General features: G+C 45.9%; 1 protein-coding gene across 1 annotated transcript in view; it reads left to right on the forward strand.

The window, feature by feature from the left end:
• The window catches only part of CDH3 (cadherin 3), a 47,475-nt gene extending 28,484 nt beyond the window's left edge, over nt 1-18,991 (forward strand). Inside the window, exons 4-16 of the mRNA XM_007940403.1 lie at nt 1,377-1,502; nt 1,724-1,879; nt 1,984-2,128; nt 2,477-2,652; nt 3,325-3,453; nt 4,955-5,140; nt 6,977-7,218; nt 7,566-7,711; nt 8,397-8,621; nt 11,953-12,159; nt 14,988-15,118; nt 15,502-15,648; nt 18,782-18,991. Coding sequence (XP_007938594.1) covers nt 1,377-1,502; nt 1,724-1,879; nt 1,984-2,128; nt 2,477-2,652; nt 3,325-3,453; nt 4,955-5,140; nt 6,977-7,218; nt 7,566-7,711; nt 8,397-8,621; nt 11,953-12,159; nt 14,988-15,118; nt 15,502-15,648; nt 18,782-18,991 — 2,226 coding nt within the window. The remainder of the gene's footprint in view (nt 1-1,376; nt 1,503-1,723; nt 1,880-1,983; nt 2,129-2,476; nt 2,653-3,324; nt 3,454-4,954; nt 5,141-6,976; nt 7,219-7,565; nt 7,712-8,396; nt 8,622-11,952; nt 12,160-14,987; nt 15,119-15,501; nt 15,649-18,781) is intronic.
• The last annotated feature ends 861 nt before the right edge of the window (nt 18,992-19,852 follow it).

The following is a 19,852-nucleotide window of genomic DNA, read 5'->3' on the forward strand; positions in this document are numbered from 1 at the left end:
TATCCTTCCCTTCAAGGCTCAGGGGTCCAAGATTGTCTTCTGTGTCTGTGTTAACTGGTTTCCCTTTTCTTTGTTGAAGAAGGTCTATGCAGTCCTTCTGCCTAGTCCGCCATCTTGCCGGAACTCCCATTCAACAATTTTTACATGTACAGTTCACTGACAGTGGTTACACATGTCCCATTGTGTCCCATTCTCCCTCACTGTGCCCTTACTCTTTCACCACCATTAATGTAGGCTCCACCCCTTCATGTTCTCATTGGTGTTTAGTTATTATTGACAATCTAATCTCAATTAGGTGATTCTTTAAAAGAGCATAATGCTCAAGGCGAACATTCTTTATTAGCTAAATTTTGTTTCCTTGAATTTAATATTTTGTATAGCTAATATATCCACATGGTTTTAAATTGTTTAATATAAAATGTTTTGTATTTTTAATATAAAAAAGTTATGCAACAACAACAAAAATCTCTCCTTGACTGTCTCCATCTGCTTAATTTCCTCTCTACCCCTCTAAGAGAAAACAGAGAGAGCCATTGTTACTGATTTATCTTTCCTTCCAGATCTTATCTTATATATATCTTGATGTAGAAATAAAAACAGACTCTCTTTCTCCTCTCATGCAAAGGCTTGTTAGCAGATATACTTTTCATATGTCTGCACCATTTTTTGATACTTAATATAGCTAGACAATTCCTAACCCCTCTTCACAGATCACCACTGTCATTTTCTCCTGCCTCCTCACAGACTTGGTCTCTTTATATATAAGCAAACATGAAAAATGTCTTATTTTTATACCTTTTTACACAAAGGTGGAAGAGTACACAGTGCAAATTAAGCACTGCATTAAGCTGTTCTGTTTCTTGCTCTTTTCGGTTGTGTGTATATATATATATATATATATATATATATATATAAAATCAAAGACCTTTCTATGTTAGTACATAGAGTGCTTCCTTGTTCCTCATTTTTGGAGCTGCATAGTATTTCACTAGATAGATGTAGTATTGTTGTTGTTGTTATGTGCTGTTGAATCAGACACAACTCATAGCGACCCCTCCTTGCGTTTCCAAGGCAGTATCACTACAGAAGTGAAGGAATGCTCGACCTTCCTTCCGAGGAGTGGCTGGTGGGTTTGAACCGCCAGGCTTCTGGTTAGCAGTCAAGTTCCTTAGGCACTATGCTACCAGAGCTCCTAGATGTACTGTAGTGTATTTAATCAGTCCTCTGTAAATGACCACTTGGGTTATTCCTAAGTTTCCTTTTGTAATAGACCCATCTAAGTCTTTCTCCTCACCCTTAATTCCTGTAGATGAGGAGATGTTGGAGTGTGTTCTTGATGTTTGCACATCTGTGTTAAGGGTCTTTTCTTCTTGCAGGAAAGGAAGACATTGGGGAGCTTCCCATATAAACGTATCTTAAGAAGACGCAAGAGAGAGTGGGTGGCCCCACCAATTTATGTCCCTGAGAATGGCAAGGGTCCCTTTCCCCAGAGGCTATATCAGGTATGACTATCCCTTCTTCCAGGGAATCATTGATGGCTTCAGGGACCATGTTCAGAGGCTGAATATGTAGTTGCTTACCCTTGGGTCTGCAGAGGGATAACTCTGTCGTGGGCAGAGAGCCTGATAAGATGATACTGAGGTTTCTACCATTACAGAGTGTTCTTTACTACAATTGTGAGACATTTGTCACTTTGTCAGTTGCTACTTTCTTTTGCTTCCAGCTCAAATCTAATAATGACAGAGGCACCAAGATTTTCTACAGCATCACAGGGCCTGGGGCTGATAGCCCTCCCGAGGGTGTCTTTACCATAGAGAAGGAGAATGGCTGGTTGTTGTTGAGTAAGCCACTGGACCGAGAGAAGATTGCCAAGTATGAGGCAAGTAGTCTTTAGCATCCAGTGTAAATTAGGGGACAAGAAGCAGAGCCCTAGTAGGGAGTGGAGAGGGTAGCCATGCTAATCCCAGACCTGTGCACCCACAGCTCTTTGGCCATGCTGTGTCTGAGAACGGTGCCTCCGTGGAGGAGCCCATGAACATCTCCATCATTGTGACAGACCAGAATGATCATAAGCCCAAGTTCACCCAGGATGTTTTCAGAGGGAGCGTCTTGGAGGGAGCACTGCCAGGTCAGAGGATTGAGGAGGGGACAGCTGTGGGTCTCCTGGGCCCAGACCTGACCTTGGATTAAATTTTGGAACCATCTAGAGTGACCTTAAAGGCTGGGAGACCTCTCTGCACCTGATTTCCTTGGTTGTATATCAGATCACCTGGGGTCTTTGTAAGCATCCAGATTCCCCTACTCCATCTCAAGATTCGTGAACCAGAATGGTCTTGGGGCAGAGCCCTGGAATCTCTATATTAACTAGGAATCTCTGACACAGAGGAGCAGATGAGTCCAAGCTGGTGGGTAGGGTGGAACCTCTCTGAGTTCCAAAGTGGATAGGGCTGGACTCACTCACCCCTTCTCCTTCTAGGCACTCCTGTGATGCAGGTGACAGCTACAGATGAGGACGATGCCATCAACACCTACAATGGGGTGATTGCTTACTCCATCCATAACCAAGAGCCAAAGGACCCACATGATCTCATGTTTACCATCCACCGAAGCACAGGCACCATCAACGTTGTCTCCAGTGGCTTGGACCGGGAAGTGAGTGGTCCTGAGAGGCCTGCCTAGGCTTGCTGGGTTGGGGCCCGGCACTCAGAGCAGAAACCCACGTCCCTGCCCTCAAAGCCCACGGAAGAGAATTGGGGACCCAAATCAGCTGGGGATGGCTGCTGCTGTGTCCATGTGCTGATGTCCCACAGCTCCCTTGGGCTGATGGTCTGCTGCCAAACAGTCTCGTTAAATGTCCTCCGAGACTGAGGAGGCAGCTGTAAAATGCACACGTTTGGTATTTTTTGTAGGTTTTCTCATTTCCTCTTAGAATGGCTCACTTAACATGCACACTGCCCGAATTTGTCCCTTGTGTGCTACAAAGTAGAATTAGCTCCATGGATATTACAGTTGTCTCTTGTTTCCTAATTAGTACCTTTGCCCAAATTCCTACTTTTAGTTCCTGTTCCGGACTAACCAGGGGCTGGGGTTCCCCAGGACGGGCCCAGGAGAACTGTTTGTACCTGCATTCCCCACCCCATACCCTGCTTAGGTTCTTCTGTTCTCTCTGGCACTGGGGAGGGAGTAGGACAAGGAGCCAAGAGAGCCTTGAGAGCAGGGATGTGAGAAACACTCCCTCACATCCAAGGCTTGCCTGGTGGAGCCCAGGCGAAGGTGCTCCTCAGACTGAACTTGCAGTGGCTTCTGCTCTGCTCTTTCTCCCAGAGGGTACCTGAGTACACACTGACCATTCAGGCCGCAGACATGAATGGAGATGGCTCCACCACCACGGCAGTGGCAGTGGTGGAAATCCTTGATGCCAATGATCACGCACCCATGTTTGAGCCTCAGGAGGTAACATCCCTTCCTTCTTCCCTATCAAATCCTGAAGGGCCAGGGGAAAGGAAGACAATGCTTACAGGACCCTGGGCTTCTATTAAGGGTGACAGAAAAATTCAGGATAGTGATGGTTGAACAACATGATGAACATGTTTAATGTCATTGAAATGTATATGTGAAGATTGTGGAGATGACCAATATTTTGTTACCTATATATTTACCACAATTAAAAAAAAAAAAAAGGAAGCAGAGAACATACAATTTTTTTTTTTTTTTTTAAAGGATTAAGCCTTAAAAACTCTACGGGGGTCGCTATGAGTTGGAATCAACTCAATGGCCGTGGGTTTGGTTTTTTTTTTTTTTAATATAGTTTATAGTTTAATGTAACACTGATACAGTATCAGCATAATACTTGTCCATTGTCTGTCCCTATACAATTTATTTTCATACAGCAAATTTATACTGATAAAAAACAGATTTGCAATTTTTAAAGGCTGAAATATATAAGAAATGTATTTTTAGGTTAAAAAAAGAAATAAAGGACAAAAGGTCTTTTTTCCTAAGGAAACTCTGGAACCAGCCCCACATTTACTAGTTGTGTGATCTGAGGCAAGCTGCTTTAACCTCTCTAGCTCCATTTCTTAATCTGTGAAATGGAGACCATTACTGTTCTCACTTCTAAATGAGGTCATCTGTGTAAAGTTCTTAACACAATGTCTGATACATAATAAATACGCTATATAAAAATTTTTTGTTGATATGAAAACTTCCTTTTCACCTTGCTTGCCTTGGTGGTGTAGTGCCTAAGGTATTTGACTGCTAACCAGGATGGCAGTTCATACCCACCAGCCACTCCTTGGAAGGAAGATTGGGCAATCTATTTCTGTAGTGACACTGCCTTGGAAACCCAAGGAGGGGTGGCTCTGAGTTGGATCCGACTCCTCAATGGCAGTGAGGTTTTTTTTTTCCTTCCTCAGTTAATGCTTTTGTACCTCCAGTGACAGAGGACCCAGTGCTATTCAAGGTTGCCCCCTCCTGGCTTTAGATGGCTCTGGCTGCTGAACATTTCTCCATTATGTTTCAGCCTCATTAAAATTTAATGCCCTTGGCACCTGTCCCAGAACCCACCAAAGAATTCCCGGTCAGTGCCCCAGGGCATTCAGGCACTTTCTTGCCACCCTCCTTTACACATTTCTCATGTATGGCAGGTGGGTGGGTACACATGGCAGGGTCTCACGCAGCCAGACCACAGAGATCCCTCTGCATGTGTCAGACCCTGGCTGAAGGCCAGGCAGGCCCCAAATTGGTCTGGGCTGACCAGAGCTATGAGGCTGGTACTTGTGATATTCTGCACTTGGTGTATGCCCTGAAAACCTGAGAAACGGGTTGGGTGGTCCAGGAGCTGGTGAGGGGCTAGGGCTCCCTGGAATTGGATGAAAAGTCACAGCTACAAAGGGTGGCACAGTCTCCGGGTGGTCTCTCAGCTCTGAGTGTATTGTGCTTCCCCCATTGACAGTATGAGGCCCAGGTGCCTGAAAACGCAGTGGGCCATGAGGTGCAGCGGCTGACAGTGACTGATTTGGACATCCCCAACTCGCCAGCATGGCATGCCACCTACCACATTGTGGGAGGTGATGAGGGGGACCATTTTACCATCACCACCCACCCTGAGAGCAACCAGGGTATCCTGACAACCAGGAAGGTGAGTCAGCTTTGGCTTTGACAAGGGTCACTTCTAGGGAAGTTAGTCTGCAGCTTCCAGTACTAGAAGGCCACACCTGCCCTAAATGCAGGAAGAACTACATGGCCACCTGCCCCAAACCATTCACCAGGTGGTACACCAGGTCAGTGGCTTCCAGCAATGTCCTGGTCTCTTTTATATGGGGATCCCTTTGTTCAAACTAAATCTTTTTTTTTACTTTTTTTTTTTTTTAAATATTGTGATTTGGGTGAAGATTTACAGAGCAAATTCACTTTCCATACAGCAGTTCACATACACTTTGTCTCATGTCATTGACCACAGTTTACCACAATGCAACAGGTCCCCTCCCACTTCCTCCCCATAATTACCTCTTCCCAGTGTCCATCCGTCCATACTCTCCTGCCCCCTGATGTTCAAACTAAATCTTACGTAAGCCCTCAATTCATGAACAGGTAAGAGTTGCTGATCTAATTGAAGTTGACCAGTTCTGTCCTTCCTCCTAGATCCCAGTGTCCAGCAGTTGCCCCCAGTCAGTCCTCTCACAAGGATGGTCTCCCAGCTGCAAAAGTTAACCTGTTTTGTTTGAAGTCACGCTTCTTTTGCATTTACCCCATAACACGTATTTCAGTGTTTGAACAGTAAAATCTCTAAGATTACTTAGTAGGCAGGTATAACCTTGTCTCTCAAAAAGCTTTTGAATAAAATTAATGCTTCAGGAAGATGAGCCTTATGTCTCTTGGATTGCTCTTGCCTCCTGGTTTATTATAAAGATTGCCCCTCTTTGAGAAGCAGCATTTTACTCAATACTTTTAAGACTCTTCTCACCCTTTCCAGAGGATTCAGTGTCCTCTTTCTGCAACAAATGGTGAGGCCTCTTTTACATTCTGAAATGAATTTACTTATAATATAACTTACCCAATCCATAAAATTTCTGAAAAAATAGAATGCCCTAACTGTAAAATAAAGGAGAGATTTATAGCAAAGTTACTGATAATGAAATATTTCAGTATGTAAACCTTTGGGCACAACTAGACTCAAGAACATAATGAAGTGGTGAGTTCCTTGCAGCTATTCATAGATTCACCTGAATGCAGTGGATACAGTAGGTCGCCCTGGTGGTTCAGATATTCAAGTGGTATTGATGTCACTGTGGTGACTTGCCAGCACAGCGAATAAACAACTTTTGAGAAAGTCCTGAGCAAATTCAAAGCACAAGCTCCCCTCAGAAGCTGGATTCACTACATGTTCAAATCACACCAAAAACTTGGCTTATATGTAAAATACATTCTTGTTAGGTACCACCTTCATAATTATTGCTGTGTTTGAGCCCATTGTTGCAGCTACTGCATCAATCCATCTAACTAAGGGGATTCCACTTTTTCACTGACCTGCGATAAAACGTATTCTAGACTCCAATTATAAACAGGTTTTCATACCTATAAATGTCTGAGGGGATATTGGAAAGTCACACGGGACATGGGACAGTAATATTGTAGTGCATGGCATCCCTGCCCTGGCCTGTAAGTACCAGTTGTACCCCCAATCGTTATGACAACTAGAAATACCTCCATAAGTTTCTAAAATACCCCCTAGTGGCTGTCACCACCCCACTGGGGACCAGTGCTCTAGAACTTACTAGTCAAATTGCTTTTAGGATATTCTGAGAGACCCCACTGGCTGCCTACTCATAAAACACAAGAGGTGTTAGAGGAGAGGAGGGCAGCATTGTTGCTGATGGGGGTCTCATACCCTCACTCCTTCCCTCTAACGTCACTGCACTGCTTGGGGTCTCCTCCCAAAATGGTGGCTCAAGTGTTTCTTCCTCTTTCCTCCTAGGGCTTGGATTTTGAGGCCAAAAACCAGTATACCCTGTACGTTGAAGTGACCAATGAGAGTCCTTTTGTGGTGAAGCTCTCGACTTCCACAGCCACCATAGTGGTCCACGTGGAGGATGTGAATGAGCCACCCGTGTTTGTCCCACCCTCCAATGTCATCGAGGTCCAGGAGGGCATCCCTGCTGGGGAGCCCGTCTGCACCTACACTGCACAGGACCCTGACACGGAGAATCAGAAGATCAGGTACTCAGGAGCTGGACTCCAATTCTGGTGCCAGATGCACCAGAACCGTTGGGTGTGCTGTTTATTATGGCCAGCATTTGTTCTGACCATCATGAAGACTATTCAGTATTTGGAATACCACCCCTGCATGGAACCTCTCCTTCCTGGCATTTCCCCTCCCTCTTTGCAGGGCCGCCCCCCTGTTGCTTTAGGTTCCCATTCATAGGTGAGATGCATTTTCCATGGGCTCCTACTCAGGAAGCCAGATGGCCTGATAACCTTTGCCAGTTGACATGAGAAGGCTTTGAATGATGTCACCAAAATGAATGATAAGTCTGGATGTGACTTTCTCGCCTTCTCTTCTTCAGCTACCACATTCTGAGAGACCCAGCAGGGTGGCTGGCAATGGACCCAGACAGTGGGCAGGTCACTGCTGTGGGTGTCTTAGACCGCGAGGATGAGCAATTTGTGAAGAACAATATCTACGAAGTCATGATCTTGGCCACGGATGATGGTAAGAGCTTCCTCTCAGCCCTTCCTCGTGGAGCACCTTTGGTTCCTTGGTGGCATGAAACAGCCTGTCTCCCTCTCCCCCACAAGTAGAGTATGATGTGAGGAAGGGATGTCACCAAACCACTCTGGAGAGTCAAAGGGATCTTTCAGAGAAGCATTTAATGACTGCTCCTAGGGTGGCTGCCTATGATTCAGAATCTCTAAAATTCTGAGAGTTAAGAGGTATCATCCTAAGGGCTCCCTTCAGCCTAAATTTGTAGTTCACTGAGCCCTGAACCTGAACTGGCCTGTCATTTCCCCCTTGTGATTGATTGATAGGGACTGCCTAGATCAATGTCTTGAGTAAGATTTTAAGAATGCACTGGGAACACTGGGAAAGTATCGTGATTGACTAGTGATGGCACACCCTATAGGACTGGGGCTTATGATGGGATTACCATCTCTGGTTTGATACCTAGTCAGCCAGGGCCTAGAAGCAGTTGAGAAATTACAGCAGGGCTGTGAAGGGAAGCATCCCAGAAACTGATTGGCAAACACTAGATTAGCCCCAAAATTGTCAGTAGGTTTCCCCTCGTGACAGATTGGTAGTGGCTATCTGGATACACTGCTCGGGTAACCTAACATTGATTCATCAGGCCAACCAAGGGCAGATGCCGAAAAGCAATCATTTGTGTAATTATGAACAGGGAGTCCTCCTACCACTGGCACAGGAATGCTCCTGCTAACGCTTATCGATGTCAATGACCATGGTCCAGTCCCTGAGCCCCGACAGATCAAGATCTGCAACCAGAACCCTGTGCCCCAAGTGCTGAACATCACAGACAAGGACCTGTACCCCCACACCTCCCCTTTCCAGGCCCAGCTCACCCACGACTCAGACATGCACTGGATGGCAGAAGTCAATGAGAAAGGTAACTGAATGGCAGTGGCAGGTGGGTGACAGCTCTGCTGGGATGGTGTTTGTCCTCTACCAGGACCCTGCCCCAGCATCTTGTGGGTCACAGGTAACCATCTCCTCAAGAATCAGAATCAAAGGTCATTCATTAACCTCGTGTAACCCTTTGGAATTCCCCAGGGGCCCTTAGAGACCATTCTGGCCCAGCCACCTTCGTTGTTCAGGTGGAAGAACTGAGAGGGAGTGACTCACCCAGTATCACATAGTGAGAGTCAGGGGCAGCAGTGGTTGACTGGCAGAATTCTTGCCTTCCATGCAGAAGATTAGATCAGTTCCCAGCCAATGAACTTCTTGTGTAGCCACTACTTGTCTTGTCAGCAGAGGCTTACATGTTGCTGTGATGCTAAACAGGTTTCAGTGGAGCTTCCAGACTAAAATGGACCGGGAAGAAAAGTCTAGTGACCTATTTCTGAAAATCAGCCAGGGAAAACCCTCTGGATCCCAACGGTCCAATCCACAACCAGTCACGGGGATGGTGCAGGTCTGGGCAGCTTTTTGTTCTGTTGTATGTGGAGTCACCGTGAGTCAGGAGCCAACTTAATGGCAGTTAACAACAGTAATGGCTAACACACACTGAGCATGCTTACTGCATGCTAGACACTGCTTCAAATGCTCCAGAAATTAGATTCCTTAATCCTCACAATGGGAGCTCTGGTAGCATAGTGCCTAAGGCACTTGACTGCTAACCAGAAGGCTGGCGGTTCAAACCCACCAGCCATTCCTCGGAAGGAAGGTTGGGCAATCCTACTTCCGTAGTGATACTGCCTCAGAAACCCAAGGAGGGGTCGCTATGAGTCGGGGCCGACTCAACGGCAAATAACAACAACAATCCTCACAACGGCCTTTTGAAGAAGAGACTATTGTTACACATACATGCATTTTACAGAAGAGGAAACGGGTTCACAGATGCTTAAAGAGCTTGTCAGAGGTATCATGGCTAGAAAATGGTGGTGCCAGATTTGGTCTGGTTTACCATGATGCTCTGCTGCCTACCATTTATTTAACCCTGGTGATAAGCAAGATGCTTTTTTCGTTATTTGATATTTCTGCCACCTTCTGTGCAACAGTGGCCCCAAGCATAGCATTGATTGGGAGGATGGCACAGGACTGCAGTGTTTTGTTCCATTGCACTTGGGGTCACTGTGAGTTGGGAGCAGCTTGGTGGCACCTAACAGCAGCACCACCCTCTCAGTATTTTTGTCCTCATTTACAGAGGACACAGAATGGTTAAGTTGTGGAGCAGAAACTGAAGCCAGGCTTTGGCTCCAGAGCCACTGTCCCCGCTTTCTCCCTCTGCCTCCCTGTCCTGCCTCCTTCTCATCACCAGCTCTGAGGTGGTCAGCTTTCAGTGGGTTTATACAGTTGTCACAAGGACTGGAGGAGAGGTCCTATTGGCATCTCATGGTGCATAGGAAAGGTAGGTGCAGCCCCAGGTGCCTAAAAGGCTCCTGGAGAAACTACATCACTGTGGTTTAAAGTGCTGCCCCTTCCTCTTAGGGCTCCAGTCTCCCAGAAGAGAAGTGGGGAACCACTACATTCAGGCTCTGCCCCTCGTCAAAATACCCAATTAGCACTGTCATTTCCAACAGCAATCCCAGATCTGGCTCCATGGAAGTGTGAGAGCTGTGGCCAAACCCTGATGGTACCAGTGCCTGCTAATAGTATCAATACCCAGTTCTTGGTTCTAATTTAGTTTTTCTATCTCACTTTGTTCCTGTTGTCAGAAGAATTAACCCAAACTCCACCCCATGTGACACTGGGCTAGTTATTTAACCTCCCTGCACCTCAATTTCTGCATTGTAAAATGAAAATAATAATAGTAACTACCTCTTAAAGGTGCGATGAGGATTAGAGTAAGTCCTGGTCCATAGTAAGCATCATTTTGGCCTCCATCATCATCATCATCATCATCATCATCATCAACTGAGAAATCAGTCCACCAGCCTAGGAGCAGGTGATGGTAGGCATGGTGATGTACCCTGAGGTGGCCTGTCTGCATGGTGGACCAAATAATCAGTCTGCAGAACTATCTCTCTCTGCAGTTGCTGAATAGGAACAGGGTAAATTCTCCTTTTGGGTCTTTTTATTAAGAGGGGGCCAGTGAATGTGTAGAGCCCTTAAGCTGAAAATGCCTTGAGGTCAGTGTGAGATCTACAGGCAAGCCTGGGAGGGTTGGTGGGTTAGAAATGTGAGGGTTGCTTGTGATTAACCCTGTGATTAGAGGTCACTATGGGCATTCAGTGGTAGGGACCTACAAGGCTTAGGAAAGTTCTTTATGATAAAATATAGTTTTGCCCAAGTCTACAGCTCCTCCTTGAGAAATTTGGGTCTAAACTGAAGGGTGCCTTGTGCAGATCTTTCTTCAAAGAGACCCCTGACCCGTAACAATACTCCCCCCAACACACACATACTCTAGGACTACCACACAGTCTCCCAGTGGTGGGGCCTATTGTGTGGGCCACACTGAGGCTTGGCTTCTGCTCTGTACTTAGCCAAAACCTGCCACTCACCTTGGGCCTTTGAAGGCTAGTTAGACCAATGCCTATTTCTGGTTTCTCTGAATTTTGTGTGCAGTCACTAATTTTGTGATACTACAGGTTAATATCCTCTCTGATCCTCTTTGATCACATCAGTTATCTAAATAAGGCATGTGTAACTTGGATGCATTAATAACTGAATACTCATTTTGAAATATGAGTTTCATATATTGAATTCTATCATACATTGGAGATATAAAGTTTTTTATTGCAAAAACAAGATGCTACAATCATATATAGTAGTAAACCTTAAAGCAGTGAAGTGCAAAAATAAGTGGCTAGTTAATAGGAATATAAGAGAGTGAGTAACTAGATCTCTTAGGAAGAATATATTTAATTAATTAAATTTAAAAACAAAACCTTTTTATTGTGATTTGGGTGAAAGTTCACAGAGCAAATTGGTTTTCCATTCATAACATATTCTTTTAGAAGCAACGACAGTTAGCAGTTGATAGTGCTGAGAAATTATTGCTCCTGTATGACATCACTTTTAAACCTTAATATTTAAAAAATACTGTGATTTTTTTTCCAATAAATTTACTAATTTATTCTTTTATCCCAGTAAATAATCCTTTCCATGATAGCAGATTTGGCTTTGACCAAATATCAATTCTTAGCACTTGGCCTATCTAAGTCTATCTTGGGAATATTGCTCCCCATTGCCCAGATGCAGGGCTGTCTCCTCAAACCTTCAACATGGTATACTCACATATGGTGTCCCAAGACCGATAAATCCTCTGTCCACCCCAGGAGACACAGTGGCCTTGTCCCTGAAGAAGTTCCTAAAGCAAGACACATATGACGTGCACCTTTCTCTGTCTGACCACGGCAATAAGGAACAGCTCACAGTGATCAGAGCCACCGTGTGTGACTGTAATGGCCACGTGGGAACCTGCCCTGAACCCTGGAAGGGGGGTTTCGTCCTCCCCATCCTGGGGGCTGTCCTGGCTCTGCTGTGTGAGTACTGGGATGGGGTCATTAAAAGAGCCGATTCTATGCTGAACTTATGGGATAAGGGGCCAGCAACATTGTGTATCTCCTTGAGGTCTTAATTCTCGTAGCATCCATCAGTCAGTAGATATTTATGGAGCTTCTGAAATGTGCAGGCTTTGGGGAAACAGTGGTGAGCAAACAGACTTGGCCCTGCCAACATAGAGTCAAGAGGCTAGGGCAGTAGTTCTGATGTGTGGCCTTTAGCCCAGCAGCATTGGCATTACCCAGAATTTGTTAGAAAAGCAAATTACTAGGCCTCACTTTAGCTCTAGGAGCTCTGGTAGCATAGTGGTTAAGGGATTTGACTGCTAACCAGAAGGCTGGCAGTTCAAATCCACCAGCCACTCCTCAGAAGGAAGGTTGAGTAATCTACTTCTGTAGTGATATCACCTTGGAAACCCAAGGAGGGGTCACTATGAGTTGGAGCCGACTCAATGGCAGTGGGTGGGTACTTCAGATCTATTGATTCAGAAGCTTGGAGATGGGAGTCTAGCAATCTGTGTTTTAACAAGCCCTCCAGGGGACTTTGAGGTAGCTAGAATTTGAGAACCACTAGTGTAGTGGGCAGAGCTGTTTAATTAAAATTAAAGTTTTGCTGTAAAGGTAGAACCTATCACAGTTGCTTTTTTTTACTCCGTAACTTGGTCCTTGCACAGAAAACATACATTTGAACAGATAAGACTACAACAAGGGCAAACTTTAATTCACTCAATATACTTACTGAGCCTGGGTGGCGTAAATTGTTAAGCATTCAGCTACTAACTGAAAGGTTGGTGGTTTGAATCTACCCGGAGGTGTTTTGGAAGAAAGGCCTGCTGATCAGTGTTCTGGTTCCCTAGTGCCACTCTGACAGGAATATATACCACAAATGGGATGGCCTTAACAGGAGTTTATTCTCTTACATTTTGGAGGCTTTAAATCCCAAGTTCAAAGTGCCATGCTCTAGGGGCTGGGTGAAAGCCCCTCAGCCTTGGGCTTCAGCTTTGCCTCCAGCTTCAGGCCCACTGAAGCTAGAGGCTTTTCTTCACTCAGACAGCTGCTGGCTGCTGAGGCTGCCAAGCCCAAGGTTGACAAGTAAAAAGGCACAGTCCCAATGTTAGCAAACCACACAGCAGGCCATAAATTCAAATCCATTATAAGTCCCCAGGTCGGCAGAGCATGGCAGGCTGCTGCACAATGGCACAGCTACATGCAGGGTCCAAGTGTGCCATATGCTAGAGACCATTCCCAGAGCTGCTGCTTAGGAAACAGACCACATCCCCAAAGCAGCTACTCAGCTGCTTGTGGTAGATCCCACCATGGAGTTGATTGCCAGTCTCATCATGGGGAATAACTACCACCAGCTGCCCAGCCATCAACCAGGCCCAGCCAAGTTGACACACAAATATAACCACCACAATCAATAAGCATTAGACATAAGCCTTGGGTTTAGATGAGGAGTCTAGCCATTGAAACTCTGACACACGTGGGGTTGCCATGCACCAGAATCAGTTGACAGCAGCTGGTTTATGTCTTCATTCTACTGTGTGCTGAATACTGGTGTGGTCACTGCAGACACAGCAGTTAATGAAACAGGAATGCCAAGATGGGTATGAGGTCGGCAGCTCTAAATAGGATGGCCAGGAAAGGCCTTACTGGGAAGGGGATATTCAAATAATGACCTGAAGGATTAGGAAGCCAATCCTGCCGATATCTAGGGGAAGAGCATTCCAGGCAGAGGGAACAAGTGCAGGAGCCTGGAGGCAGGATTGTGCCTGGTGGTGGAAAGGAGGCCAGCATGGCTGGGAGGGAGTGAGAGGGAAAAGCATAGGAGAGGAGGTCAGAGAAGTAATAGGGGCAGCAGATCATCATGTTGGGCCTTGTAGGCTGTTATGAGGATTGTGGCTTTATTCTTCTAAGAATGGGAGGTTAGGTTTTGAGCGGAAGAGTGATGTGATTTGACTGGAATGTTACAGAATTTCTACTGAACAAACTGTAAAGGACCAGGATGATGTCAAGGAAGACTGTTTAGGCGGCTGTTAGCCACAATCCAGGAATGAGATCGTGGTTCAGACCGAGAAGGCAGCATTGGAGGTGGTCCTGTTTCAAGGCATTTTGCAAATACCCAGATTGATGATTCTTGGGCTTTTAGCCTGAGCAATTAGAAACATGGAATTTCCATTTACCGATTGGGGAAGAATGGTGGAAAGAGCCACTTTTCCAGGCAGTCCAAGTGGGGTTATCAGTCACCATTAGACATATATGCCTTGGGTTCAAGTGAGCATCTGCTGGGAGGTCCCCATCCCCACAAAGAAGGACTTTTATAAGGAGCAATACTACCAATATGGGGAAGATACAGAATTTTTTATATATATATATATATATATATATATATATACACACATAAAATTATAGGTGGAGGAAATGACAGAACATCTCTATGAAGAAGTAATATTAAGCTAAGACCTGAAGGATGGGAAAGAGTCCTATACATGGAGAGTGTTCCGGTGGGGAAAGCCTATTAAAGATTCTGAAGTGGAAAACTACATGGTATATACTTGAGGAATTCAGAGGAGGCTAACATGGGTGAGTGGGAGGGTTGGAAGCAGAGGCAGGGGCCAGGTCATAAGGAGTTTGGGCTTTTTCAGGTGCAAAGGGAGCCACTGAAGTGTGTTAATAATGTGTTAGTGATAGGGGTTGTTGCTCTGGCTACTGAGTGGAAGGGTCTAAAATTAGATGGGGCCCTGAGGGTTTGGGGCTCTTGGCCAGCCATGTGGTTGTGGGGGTGAGTATTCACTCCCAACTTCTTTCAGTCCTCCTGTTGGTGCTCCTCTTGCTGGTGAGGAGGCGGCGGAAGGGCAAGGAGCCCCTCCTGCTCCCAGAAGATGATACCCGCGACAACGTCTTCTACTATGGTGAAGAAGGGGGTGGCGAGGAAGACCAGGTAAGGCATTGGGCGGTCTGAGGGTTGGGGATGGGTACCCTCAGGGCCACCGGTGGGAATGTTGGGCCTACCAGCTGACCATGTTGGCTACATTAACCAAACCCTGGTATGAAGCATCAGTTTTTATGCAGGATCAACCACCAATTCTCCTCTTTGAGAAGGTATCTGATCCACTGCTGTAGTCTCTTTGGCTCCAGCTGACCTTGAGCCTGTGCCTAATTTGGGAAGGCAGAAGAGGACAGAAACTAGGACTTCCAGAAATCACTAACATTTACCTGTCTATGTACCCAGGCATCCACCCGGTAGGGAGGTGGGGTGAGATGTAAATGATGAGGACGTGGGGAGGTTCTTTCTCAATCCAGTGCTCCATAATTTTCATAAAGGACTATGACATCACCCAACTCCACCGGGGTCTGGAGGGCCGGCCTGAGGTGGTTCTTCGCAACGATGTGGCACCAACCTTCATCCCCACACCCATGTACCGTCTGCGTCCTGCCAACCCGGATGAAATTGGCAACTTCATCATCGAGGTGAGTCACGGGGTTCGTCTAGAGTAGACAGCCTTTTAGTTCAAGCCCAGCATCCTCAGCACAAGAAAAAGAGCATGGGCTTGGGGTCTCGGCTCTGGGTTCAAATGCCGGTTCCACCGCTGTCTGAGTTTCTTGGTGCTTCTATAACAGAGATAGCACAAATGAGTGGCTTTAACACAAAGAAATTTATTTTCTAACACTTAAGAGGCTATGAGGGTCCCTGGTCTAGGGGAAGGCTTTCTCTGTCCTCTCCAGGGGAAAATCCTTCTCTTAGCTTCATTAGCATTCTTCCTGGCATTCCTGGGAGATCTCCATGTGGCATCTGTCTGTCCTCCATTGGCTTAGCTTGCCTCTGTGCCTAATCTGCTCTTTTATATTGCAAAAGTATTAAGACACACCTTACACTGATATGGCCTCATTAACATAACATAGAAAATCCTATTCCCAAATGGGATTATGTCCACAGGTATAGGGTCTGGATTTAGAACACATAGTTTGGTGGGACCCAATTTGAACCATAATACCACCAACCAGCTGTGTGACTTCTGGCATCTCCTGTAACCATCTGGGCTCCTGTTGCCACCTCTGTAAAACCTTAACTTACAGAATGGTTAAGACTAGATTAGGAACTTTCACCCAAACCACAGTAAGATGTTCCAACAAAAAAAAAAATAATCAGTAAACAAGGGTTTGAGTTTTTTAAGATCCCAGGTGATTTCCAATGTGCAGCAATTCTGGGAACCTCTGTTACAGGTTGTTTTAAGGATTGGATGAAAAAGTACAGACATACCTCGTTTTATTGTGCTTTGCACATAATGCAATTTTTTAAAAAAAAGGAAGGTTTGTGGTAAGCATGCATTGACCAAATCTATTGATATCATTTTTCCAACAGCGTGTGCCCCCTTCATGTCTCTGTGTCACATTTTTGGTAATTCTCACAATATTTCAAACTTTTTCATAATGCTTTTGCACACTCCTACAGTGTAGTGTAAAGATAACTTTTATATGCCCTGGGAAAGCAAAAAATCCATGTGACTCACTTTATTGCAGTGGTCTGAAACCACACCTGCAATATCTCCGAGGTATGTCTGGACCTAGCACAGCGCTAGGCCTCTGGCTCCCAAGCTTGCCTGTGTGTTTGGGATCACCTGGGAAACTTGGGAAAAGACTGATGCCTCTGATCTCTGGAGATTGTGATTTCCTTGATCTGGAATGTGGCCTGAGCCTTTTTTCTTTTTTTAAGGATCCCCAGGTTATTCAAGGCTGGAAACCACTGGCCTGGACAGAGCAGTTACTTGTTGTTGTTGTTGTTGTTGTTGTTATGTGCTGTCGAGTCGGCCCCGACTCATAGCGACCCCTCCTTGGGTTTCCGAGGCAGTATCACTACGGAAGTAGGATTGCCCAACCTTCCTTCCGAGGAGTGGCTGGTGGGTTTGAACCGCCAGCCTTCTGGTTAGCAGTCAAGTGCTTTAGCCACTATGCTACCAGAGGGTATGATAACTGTTATCACTAGTAGCTATCTGAGTGTCTTCAATGTAATCAACTCTGGTTGCACGTTTGATTTATCTGAGGAATTTTTTAAAACATCAGTGCCTATGACCCAGGCACCTATTTATTTATTTATTTATTTAAACTTTCCCAAGTGATTCAACTACGCTGGCAGGGTTGTGAGAACCACTGACCTGGTACATAGGTGATATATGTTAGGAGCCTCACACGGCTTGGTGTACCTAGTCAGCAATCAATGAAGGGAGGTCCTTAATAACAAAAAAAAAAAAAAAAGGAAGAAAAGTGGTTAACATTTAAAACTAGATCAATAGTGGACAGTAGTGGAGTAGTAGTGGACAGAGGACACGTTGGGCGGTCAGAGCTTCTCACCCTGACTCGAACCCCTCTGTTTTGGTCTTCACTTGAGTGAAGGGAAACTAAACTGTTTACCCTTCTTGCTTTCCAGAAATAACATGGTGGTGAGACTGTTCTTGAAGCATGACTGAGAGTTCTGTAGGAAATAAGAATTTCTTACAAACAGGAAAGTTGCTCAGGGCCTCGAGTTTAGAGAAGATACCTTAGCCTTGGAGCTAAATACCTGGGGTATTTCCTTCCAGTTAGATGAGGACAGTTTCCAGAATGTCTGCTTGTTGGGCACTTTTATAAACACTATCCCTTTTTATTCCCACATTAACTCTGGAGTAGGGGTCCTATTACCATCTTCGTACTACAGATGAGAAAATAGTGTTCAACTATATGCCAGGTACTGTTGTAATAAGAGGAGCTCTGGTGGTGCAGTGGTTAAAACATTTGGCTGTTAACAAAAAGGTTGGTGGTTCGAACCCATCAGGTACTGCACAGTTGCAGGAGAATGATGATATGGCAGTCTGCTCCGTAAAGATTGACAGCCCTGGAAACCCAATGGGGCAGTTCTGCTCTGTCGTATAGGGTCGCTAGGAGTTGGAATCGACTCAGTGGCAGTGTGATGCTTTTTTTTCTTTTCCCTTTAGATGTAATAAGTGCTTCATATATACTTATGTATATTCAGTTATTCCTCTACAAGGGTTTTGATGTACCACCCTTTTACAGATGAGGAAACAGAAGCATAGAGAGGTTAAGGGACTTGCCCAGGGTCACAAAACTAATACGTGGCTCTGTGTTCTAACTCAGGCTGTCTGATTCCAGAGTCCCTGCCTTTGGCCGCTGCCATGGGCCTGGGTTGCACCGAGCACTTGCTGTGTGCTGGGCCCTGTGCTAAGTACTTGAGATGCACTACATGCACCTCTGGAGTGTGCAACGGGTGTGCAAACAATTCACACACTTGTGTGCTAACCAAAAGGCTGGAGATTGGCGTCCACCTGGAGGTGCCTTGGAAGGGCCTGGTGATACAGTGCTGAAAAATCAGCCCCTGGAAACCCTAGGAAGCTCAGTTCTATTCTGACACATGTGGGGTTGCCATGAGTCTGAATTGACATAGCGGTAACTTTTTTCTTAACTGTGCATCTCTGAAAACCTTAAAGGAGGCAGAGATGGCCTCAGATGAGGAAAATGGAAGCTCGGCGAGGTTGGTCCACTTGCCTGAGCTCTCACAGCTGGCTAGTGCCAGAGTCCCACACTCCTAGCCTTCTGCTCTCTGTTGCCACAGAACCTGAAGACGGCTAACAGCGACCCCACGGCCCCACCCTACGACTCCCTGTTAGTGTTTGACTACGAGGGCAGCGGCTCCGAGGCTGCTTCGCTGAGCTCCCTTACCTCCTCAGCCTCGGACCAGGACCAAGATTACGATTACCTGAATGAGTGGGGCAGCCGCTTCAAGAAGCTGGCGGACATGTACGGCGGCGGCGAGGACAACTAGGCCGCCTTGTCTGCAGGTGCAAGGCCAGGAATTGAAACTCCCAGGCCACAGCACCCTTCTCCAAGGGGCCCTGGGTCGCCTCTTCTGCCAAGGACTCTGAAAGTTGTCAAGTGGCCTTAGCAACTTGGAAGGGAGAGTCCGTGAGTCTGACTGGAAAGGAGTTAGCATCTAAGCCTTTCAGAATGGAGGAATGCAAGCAGATTGACTTGAACACTGACAACCTCTCGGCCTAGATCAGGGTTGCCTTGGAGGCCGAATTTCTGGGAGTTTATCATCTGCCATAAAACTGTGGACAGGCCCTGACCCTCCTGTGATGACTTTCTCTCTGGAATGGACCCTTCTCCTTAGATGAGATCAAGTGCATTCAGGGTGATATGGCCATAGACCCTTCTCCTTAGAAAGATGCCTCTTCCTCCACCCTGATCTCATTTTTTTTTTTTTTTTTTCTTTTAAATGCTATTTTCAAATGTTAGAGGCAGGTCCTCAACCGTCCCTTGGGTCCTCCACAAACCCAGTCCACAGCTGTGGGGTTCACCTCCTCCCTGCCTCCCTCTTACCTCCAGCCCTCAGGGCCCCCCATTTCATTTGTGGATCCCTGTGTTTTTATACTGAGCGTGGCTATGCTGCCCTTTGGTTTTTATTTCTCTGTTGTGTGCTGTAGATGAAGGGTGATGACAATCGTGTAAATGGATCAGAACTTTTTTTTTATTAAAGGAACTTTTCCCATAGGTGCCAGGGGAGTGAACGCTTTAGCTTTATTAAGGCAGAATTCACATACCACACAATTCCCACATTTAAAACACCGTGCAGTGGTTTTGGCTATTTTCAGAGTTGTTCAAGGGAGATGGGACCTCTTAACCC

This window comes from Orycteropus afer, unplaced genomic scaffold (assembly GCF_000298275.1).
Source record: "Orycteropus afer afer isolate SDZICR_OR568_19922 unplaced genomic scaffold, OryAfe1.0 scaffold00067, whole genome shotgun sequence".
NCBI classification, from domain to species: domain Eukaryota; kingdom Metazoa; phylum Chordata; class Mammalia; order Tubulidentata; family Orycteropodidae; genus Orycteropus; species Orycteropus afer.